The sequence below is a fragment of the Anoplophora glabripennis genome, unplaced genomic scaffold (genome assembly GCF_000390285.2).
Source record: "Anoplophora glabripennis isolate ALB-LARVAE unplaced genomic scaffold, Agla_2.0 scaffold221, whole genome shotgun sequence".
Classification (NCBI taxonomy): Eukaryota; Metazoa; Arthropoda; class Insecta; order Coleoptera; family Cerambycidae; genus Anoplophora; species Anoplophora glabripennis.
In genome coordinates, this window is record NW_019416984.1 from 769,680 (window position 1) to 779,434 (window position 9,755).

At 35.0% G+C, this 9,755-nt stretch overlaps 1 protein-coding gene across 1 annotated transcript; it reads right to left on the minus strand.

The window, feature by feature from the left end:
* Positions 1–242: 242 nt before the first annotated feature.
* LOC108905774 (annulin) lies at positions 243–9,302 on the minus strand. Its single transcript, XM_018708792.1, has 7 exons — positions 9,039–9,302; positions 4,156–4,401; positions 3,772–3,993; positions 3,008–3,254; positions 2,761–2,951; positions 1,411–1,757; positions 243–1,347 (listed from the first exon to the last, which is right to left on the minus strand). Exons 1-7 carry the CDS (start codon positions 9,145–9,147, stop codon positions 451–453), a joined length of 2,259 nt encoding a protein of 752 aa, XP_018564308.1. The 5' UTR covers positions 9,148–9,302; the 3' UTR covers positions 243–450.
* Between the last annotated feature and the right edge of the window lie 453 nt (positions 9,303–9,755).

The window sequence follows — 9,755 nt, forward strand, 5'->3', positions numbered from 1 at the left end:
AGACCGCCCTGTATATGATAAAAATTGAAATGGGAATGTAACGGAATAATTTAATGATATCTGGTCGCAGTATCTTGTAAATAAAGACCGATTGTAAATGGAATTTAAGTAAATTCCGGAAAAATTCCAGAAATTCCGCAATATTTCCCTGAAACCAGAGATATGAAATCCTCTAATAATTTCAAGATTTACCGGTTTTCCACATTGGTTAATTAAATATGTTTAAAATACTTTTTTTTTCATAATCTGTGTTCTGACGGTTTATGTCAGTAAGAAATAACTTGCCTAGCAATCTTTTACCGGCCCTGATACTGCAATAAAGCAGTTTCTGCATTAAAATCATGTATAAATATGTTTCTGTCATACAGTATGGAATAAAGATGTGTCTAAGCTCTTGTGAAGGTGATATTAAATCCCAAGATATTTCAAGCTTTGTCAAGTCAAATTACATTATTGCCCATTCTGCTCCTTCTTTGGTTCCACCATGATAGTCAGATACCCATCCACGTCGTCCATCTGCTTTGAAACGAACTTGGCCGCAATGGTATGCCTTCCGGTCCTCGGTGGAGTGAACTTGAACTCGCCCTTGGCTCTCTCGCCGGGAGGGACCGCGTTCTTAACCTTAACTTTAATCGAGCCGTCGATTCCCGGCCCTTGCACGGTGAACTCTCCTTTCTTCAAAGGAACCGGAAGAGGATTCTCCACGGATATATCAGCTGTTACCTCTTTATCTTCCACGGGTTTCTCTCTAAGAACGATCTTGATATCGGGCTTCCTTATCCTGAAGTCGTCCTGGGCGTAGTACTCGAATTTCGTCGCCTCGATGGTGGCTAGACAGGCCACGTTGAAAGCGCACTGATCTATGAGCCTTTTCCCGTATTCCTCGTAAGTTACTAAAAGTTTCGCTTCCTCCACAGCTTCCGGTTTGATCGAAACAGTGAAGGTTTCCTTCTTCACGTTGTCCCCTACCTTGCCGGTGTAGGTGACCACTTCCACGCGCAGGATAACCGTCACCTTGTACTCCTTCGCGCTGCTTCGGTTTTTCATCTCCAAGATTACACTGAAAGGTTGCCCGATCTTCACGTCGTCCATCAGTTTGAAGTTGAAATGGACGTCGTTGAAATCTTCGTTTAGGTAGTACCTGGAGAAGAGGCTCTCGGATTGTTGGAGGGCTTTCAGCATAGTGCTGCGTTCTTCGTTCGTCTTCTCTGGGTGTTTGTAAGTGTAGGTGATGTCTTCTAATTCGAATCTAGACGGTGCTTTGGTGCATATCAGCTTTCCTATGCCGTAGATGTCTTTCCTCAGTAGCTTCAGGGGCTGGGTCGGACCAGAATACCTCCAGAAAATCTTAAAGAAAACGAATACTTGCCTTAGCATTTTGTTAAACAGTTTGCTTTTTCGTTCATTTACCTTGTCAGCGTTGACTTCTGCGAACAGAAAGTTGCTGTCGTAAGGCCTCAAGATCTCCGCCAGCTTAACAGCGGCGACGGAAGACGGTCCACATCTGTACATATCCTCGCTGAGTTCCTGCGGGGTGGCGTCGATGGCTTGCCATCCTCCATAGTGGCTGCCCAAGTCAGGTCGCTGCATCCACACCTCGTTCCACACGTGGAAGTTCCAGATGGAGTCGGAATTCAACTCTTCCATTACCGATCCGTTTTCGTCCATGAAATAGTCCACGGTGAGGGAATTTTGGGTGTCGTGGGCTGAGGAGTAGTTGGTGATTGTTCTGGCTGGTATTCCAAGAGCTCTGGAAACTGATAGTCGATGGTTTTTGGATAAAAAATGTCAAATATACAGAAAAATGGCTGTTAACGTACTTGTTATGTTTTAGTTAAGATTAAGAACTACCCACCCTTGTAACTTGTTATTCTAACGAACGTTTCTTTGTTAGACAAGTTTCTTCAAAGCGCATCGAAAATATGTCTTAATCATTTTATAATTCCAGGTCACGGCCAATTACGACAATTTTTTATAGTGCAAAAATTAGAAAAGTAGTTATTACTGGAAATTATTTAAGAAATGGAATTATGTAATTCAATTCACTGGTAAACCATAAAGTGATAAGTACACAAATTCGTAAAATTTTACAGAATATATTTCAATTAATGACTGAAAAGACATGAAATCAACTTACGAAATTTACAAGTAGAAAAATTTGCTATTATTTGTATGTTTTGCTATTCTTCACACTTGCGCTATAGTACAAAAAATACGAATATCTTTAACAAAATATAATTTCGGGAAGCGTGCGTGTACTTTATACCCATCATTTTCCAAGTAAATGTTTATCACATCACAATTCGTAATTTTGTGTATTACCAAATGAAATCTACGGTTAAATGAGATGCTGACGACAGATACGTTTATGTATACATAGAAGCACCACATCTGCATAAAAAATTAACATTTTTAATGCACGGTCTTTGGTGCACAGTAACAAATATTCCAAGGACAATTATTGACATTAACATTAAAAACGTCTACCGAGCAGACTTATCTCTCTTAAAATTGTTTACACAAGCACTATCATTGTTTATTATTATCACACATTCACACACAGAGAATATTTGGCAATGCTTCTCCTTAAGTGATGATCTCATTCAATCAGCTCCTTATGTGACTTATTTTAGATGCAATGTTATCTTTGTTTGAATGTACAGAGCGATTTAAAGCCAGGTGCCGATGTAACTAATTTATTTTGGTTTTTTCTTTCGAATTTTAATAACTAACTACTTTTAATTAAAGAACATTACTTACTTGTTGTTAGAACTCCAGAAAATACCCAACACTGGCCGTATTTCACGGGTTTCTTCTTCTTGTAGTACTTCTGCAAGATCTCCATGCTGCCAATCCACTTGATTGGAGCTGTTCCGCCACTGTGATCGGTAGACCAGTTCCCCATAACTGCCCCTAAGTCGTCAGCAGCGTTAACAGCGGCAGCTAATGCCCTACGTAAGAAAATCGAACGAGTGACTTAAAAGAAAAAGGTATTGGAGGTATTTACCTCGCAGTTTTCACTGGATCTGATCTGTTACTACTTTTGACCTTGCCTACAACGTGCATCAAGTAAAGAGCGCAATCCAAGATATCCTTCTCGAACTGATCGTATTTCCAAATCACTGGTTTAAGTCTGTTGTACGTGCCTCTCCAAATAAGGCCTACGTCGTTCAGAACCGCTTCGTCCCGCCATTCTTCTGATTTTAGGTAGACTTGGTCGTGTTTGCACCAAGGGTTGTAAAGGATGTAGATTCCTTAAACGAGATTATAATTTAGAAGATGAATCTTGTATAATCAATATTTATTAAACGTTCTAGGTTTTGCTCGCTTGTTTTCGTGTCATTTTTTAGCTAATTTTATAATATAAAAAGATAGCTACGATGGGAACAGAAACAGCTCCGGGTTAAGTACGAGGTTCCGAGGAACGGTTCCGAGGAACGATTCCGAGAAACGATTTCCTAGAACTTTTCAACATAAAGGTACGCTTTTGAGGGACAGTTTCTGGGGCCTGTTTCCCAGGACCATTTCCAGAGAGATTCTTCAATTCCGAGCTGTTCTTGGAAATGGCTAGTTTCTTGGAACCGTTCCCCGAAACCGTTACTTTAGAACGGTTATTTCAGAACCATTCATTGGATCCGTTTTTTGAACGCGATACTTTGGAAATATTCATTTGAACCATTATTTTGAAACCATTACTTTGGAACCATTACTTTGGAACTATGTAACAGTTAGAACTGCTTTACTTTAACTGTTAGTGCAAAACAACCATACTTGTCTCCCAGCTATAGCTGTAAGCTCCATCGTTGATTATCTTGGTGTCTACATCCATCCGCCATTTGGCCACCACGGCGTCCGGAGCTGAAGCCACTTGAACTGTCAATACGTTTTCGTTGATCTTATCTATTGTGACGTTCCACGGCAGGTGTCTGTCTGCTTTTTTGAGCAGCGGTACGGCTATCATGGTTCCACTGCCGTGGGAAGACTTTTCTTCATCTAACAAAAATAAATAATATTTATTCAATATAAAAAAAATTACCTACTTCGTTTAGTTTAACTTTCCCATGCCTTGGAATTGAGTTTAAAGGTTTATTAGTTTCTTTTATAGACGCAGTGACATAATTTTAATACTTCTTATTAAAAAAATGTGTCATTTACCGTCCACTGTGAATATGAACGATATCCCGTCCTTCTCCTCGTTGTAGGGACGGCTCAGTTTGATGTCCAGCTGGAAACTTTGACCCCTCCGGACGACCAATTGTGGCTGGAATTCGCGGGTCATCAGGTCATACCTAGAGGTGTGATGAAACGGACCATTTATATTGACGCACGGATCTATCTCCCTGATGATGAGGATATCAGGCTCCTTCTCTTTGTCGATGTATGGGACACCATCTGTGTCATCTAAAAGTAAATAAATAACGCTGTTATTGGACTTGTAGGAATGCATGTGAATGTTTTTCTGGCTCATGTTGGTGATACATATGTTAAACCTTGAAAATTTGAAAGATCTACACTTTGATTTAAGATTTTTCTGTTCGCAATATGTATGTATGTTGCCATATCTGACCCCAATAAGAACAAGTCATCTGGGCTTTGTAAATGATCTGGGTGTAGAGCTTTATACAGACAGTTCTCTGTCCCAAAAATAGCATGTTGGTTTACAAGCAAAGTACGACATGACACATTTTTCAGATGAAGTGTAAACCAAATATTGTTCTCCTGAATATATTTAGCACAGATAATTTTATTTTTACGTATTTACTTGATTTTACTGCAAGAATAGGAAATATTTTTCGGTAAACGAATAAAATGCAAAGTAGGTTTTGAAATATAGACATCTTTTCTAGAAAGTATGTAGTGTCCTACGTTATTAGTAAATTAAGTAGCAGTTATTAGCCAGTGGTAGGTGTAACCTTGTTAATAAAAACTGACAAATAACAGAGGAATTTGTCTTCAAGTTCCCCTTCATTAGAGACATCTTGTTGACACATACGTACAAGTAGGTCAATAATTCTGAAAGAGATAACGAATTAATTATAACTTCATTTTTAGTTGCAAGTGTTGCGAAAAGAGAGGCTAAATTTTATGTTTTCTTTATATTTTCCATGAACAAAATTATCATGAATTTGTTTTTGAGTTGTTTGTTAAACATCGGTTATGCAAAATCCAACAGCTCTTTGTCTATTTCGATTATTATCATACTAAAGAAAAATCTTACGCCTGTTGGTATCTACATATACATTTTATTACTGACTAAAGTAAGTAAATGGATGTATACATACTTTACCAATAAATTTTAATGCCTCGTCAAATTGAAGATGTTTAACAAGCCCCTGATATTAAATTTAACGTCAATATGCGGTCAGAAAAAAATATTTGATGTACTTATCCACGAATATTTAGGATACGTTAAGAAATGAATCATATCAATATAAATTATAGCATCTATCATAGTCAAAAGCTTCAGTACCAATCCAGTGACGTAATTATTGAGTTCTGTAAGATGACCCGACGAAAAAGGTAATTCAATACTTAAAAAAAACAGTACCTCCACGTGGTTCTCAATGTTGAGTATCGGTGTCCAATGCAACGTGCAACCAGACACAATGTTCTCTTAAATTGTTTAGAAGTGCAGGTGGGACTCGTCATTTACCTGAAGAGGTTCACCTTGAATTATAATCGCTTGATTTAATTCGGAGACATGCATTGAAAAAATAAATAGCTGGGGCATGTGTAATGAGTAAAATTATCTCTGGAATAATAAATGCTACGAAACATGGAATGTATAAGAAATTAGAACTATTCGTAGAGAGTAATTCTTGCATGTTGTCGTTTGGTTGTGATGTAATTTTTATTTTTAGCAATTTAAAATTATAACATTTTAAACTTTTTATCAACGTTTTTCATGTTTTATTTTTGAAACGTAGCAGAAGGATATATTTAATGGTTAATTAATAAAAATTGTTTATAAACATGTACTTCATTTTGTGCACTGTTTAGAAAAAATCCAGTTCTAATCTAATTATTAAATACCTCTCATATTTGTAATTGAATGAATAATAAAAAAAATGCAATATACCTTTAGTAAATTATTCAAAAACACCTAAAGAATATAAACAACCACTGATTAGATATTGGAATTCGTTGTAAAGGTAGGTTTGGTGTTTAAATAAACTAAAATATAAACAATAGCATGTATTATCTGTTATTTACTTATCACGCCGACTAATTGTTTTCACAGGCGTGTCAAGAAATAACCATAAAAAAGTATTGAACGAACTTCGAGGAAAATATATAAATTAATTATAAATATTTACACAATGACTTCGGTTCAAAAGCATAACATAACCCATAATTCTTTTAAAGTCAATGGAACTTAACCTTACAACAGGAAATATTTTAGTGTTATGTTTTAGTAACCACGACATTGTTTACTGTCGCAGTTTTTAATTTTCTCACGTACCTAGTCAACCAATCCGGAATTGTTATAAACTGAAGATTCCGAAAAACAGGTCTAAATTCTATTCTTATTTTTAGCAACACTAATAAAACCATAGAGATATTGCTAAAAGGCTAGATAAATGTCGGAGAAAACAAGACCTTGCTGTGTATTTTTAGAAGTCCTATTATATGTATTTTCTATAATCAAACCATTAACGCATTTGTTTTACATTTTGAGCCAATATTTATTTGAAAATAAATGGAATGAAGCAGCTTTGGTAGATTTAGAAGTAATTGCTTTTTGAATAGGAAGCCGCTTACTACAAATAAAAAGACAATACCCAGTATTTTACTCAGAAAAATCAGCTATTTTTATTGGCTATGGTAAATAGTCTGAGCGATTACATAACCGTGTGGGATAATTTGATGGTATGATGCCGTTCTTCTGTTCCCAAACAAGCAATTTAACTGATTTACTCCCACGCCGCAAGGCCGTTTATATTTTTGACATAACGTTTATCGAGATTTTACAATAGCGGTCTGTGAACATACGAAAGTAAGAGGAAGTAAAAGGATTTGAATTTATATAGATTACCTAATTGTTAAAATTTCAAGGATAAACATCAACTAACACCTAATATACTTGCTGTTATACAAACAAGTATATCATTACATATTTGGGCAGTGATGGTGCCAGTTTTTCTGCGTGTTCTACACAAAATCATAAAAAAATGATCATAATTTATATTCCACAGATGTAAACATGTAGTGCTATTAACTAACTACTCTCTGGAAATGGATTTTTGTGTCACGATTTCCGGTGGTCCATAGACAAAAATATTTTTAGAAATCAATTTTCATCACCTTATAATTTCTAGGAAAAAATTCTTGAGATATGTATGATAATCTAGAATCTAGATTCTAGATTCTAGATCATCCAAATGTTCTTAGACCTGCTGAAAAAAACAATAATGGAGTTAGTTTTTCTCTAAATTCTATAGCTTGGAAAGAAATTGCAAGAAGTAAAACTGCGAGTTTTGAAAAAAATGCATGTAGTTGTAAAAAAAACTGTTAAAAGTATGAACTGATTGTTCCTCACCTTTAGTTTAAATTACATTTAATTTACTTAAACCTAAAGTGTGAATTAAGATGGAAAACAAATTTATTATTTCAGGTATTATTGGTGAAACATTCAATCGGTTCGGACGCTATGAAATGGAATATTGCTCATTATGTAAATATTTACATTGTTTGTCTACAGAAATACGGTTTGCCTCAACAGGTTTCGTTGAATTTTGTTAAATGTATGCAAAAGTTAATAAAATCGTTAATGTAATCTGGAATTCTGAGTATTATCCAGTCACTTTATCATTAAAACGCATTATTTTGCTATAATATCAATGAAATACATTGAGAGATATTTTTTTTTCACTAGTACAGTCGTTAGATAGATACTGTTACTAAGAAAAATTTCTCAGGTTGAATACTAAGTTCGAAAAATATCCGTTTACTGGCCTGAACTATTTTGATTTTTTGTCTGATTTAAGATTCTTCTCGATAATAAAGTCCGTTTTTCCAAATGTCAGTTTCTATCTAAGTACGTCCATTCGACGAAAAGTCAAAATAGGCACATGGACATCCAAATTTGTTGACACTTATTCAGTTTTTCATTTCTAAAAACTTTTGTTAACAATATTTAAAATAATTACTATATTATTGCAGTAAAATTGAGTGTTTTTTATTTAAAATTTACGCACTTTAATTTTATGGCAATTTTGCAAGAACAGCTCAATCTGGTTCTGTTATTACTTGTTGATTTTTTAAACATCACGAAAAACATTTTTATCATCATCTCGGTTAGGAATACGTCCTATGTTTATTATAACTTTTTTTTTCAAAATAAAGTCATCTGTCAACTGTTAAAGTTATACAAGGGAACATCCATAGAAAGGACCCTCTGTTAGCGAGAAAAATCTGCAATTAAGCAAAATATCAAAGTCAATGAAATTTTGCTCACTTTCTCAGTTTTTCTGATAAACTTTTCACAGTAGTATTTTCTGTATCTCTTAGAGAAAGGACGTGCTCTGTGTATATAGGAAATTGGTAGAATTAAAAGAAATAATAATAAAAAAATATATTTATAACTAATTTTGAATTGAACATCTATTTATTTTAGTAACTAAAGTGAAATCACCAAATAAATCGATAATTTGCCGGAGAGTATGATGAACTTTTGACCATTGGTTGATGATTATCAAATTTAAAAAATTATATTTCTTTGAATTGTTTTTTTGTTACGCATGCTGTACCATTCTAAATCGTTTTTGTACTTTATAACTGCCTTCTTATTCTCGTTGCATGCCATCCATACCAAATTTTACAAAAATTACACCGCATATACCTTTGCCCATTATTTGAAAAAATTTTAAGTGAAATTGAATTGTAAAATAATTACTGTAAGTAAATGATCATTTTCGAATACAACAAGTCAAATTATAATTATTATTGGTAAGCTACTGTTATAATGAATTTATTTTGTTTCAAAGTAAGTGTTAAAAATCAATATAACATTTACATTTCTTTCTCTGAAGGCTCACCTGCTTCTTTCGGCTTCGGTAACGCCTGCATCTGCAAGTCTTGATGAGGGGTCCATTTGGCTCGAAATCCGGGAAACCCGTGTGGGCAACAATTCGAGAATCGCCCCATCGTTAAAGACCTAACTTAGAAACCGTCACTTTTATTATTTTTTAGAAAGTGTATACGTCGCGTCCCGTAAATATTCGAGAAAATAAGAGTGCAATTGTGGGTCAGCTTCGCTTTCTTTGAACTTGGAGAGACTAACGCGCGCATCAAGAGCTCAACCTACTAGACGCTGTGCATCGCCTTAACCACTCCAACGAGTTTCAATTGGAATCCCACGCGCTCAGTTTGATGCAGCGGCGGAACAGAACGAGACAGTATCGATACGAGTCAAAAAAACCAAACGAACCAACAAATATAACGGTTAAAAAATAAACTGTAATTTTTTCTTGTTAGAAATTTTATTCGTTTATGAAATGTAGCGAAAATTTTATATGTGTTTAAATAAACACAGGGTGTCCCAAAAGTCCGAACCTTCAGATAACATTTCAGGACTGACTAGTTATTCTGTGCATCATGCTGTACGGATGGGTGTACCATAAGGTTCAATTTTAGGTCCATTGTCATTTTTAGTTCATATAAATTACTTAAATTCTACTTCATCTACAACATTATACAGGGTGTTTCAGAAAGACCTCCCGTAAATACAGGGTGTAATAGTACGACAAAAAATA

Coding starts and splice junctions, on each gene's coding strand:
- LOC108905774 (XM_018708792.1), bottom strand. CDS start 9,147: ATGGGGCGATTCTCGAATTGTTGCCCACACGGGTTTCCCGGATTTCGA. Junction 3,994..4,155: donor GTTCATATTCACAGTGGACG/GTAAATGACACA, acceptor TATTTTTGTTAG/ATGAAGAAAAGTCTTCCCAC. Junction 3,255..3,771: donor CAGCTATAGCTGGGAGACAA/GTATGGTTGTTT, acceptor ATCTCGTTTAAG/GAATCTACATCCTTTACAAC.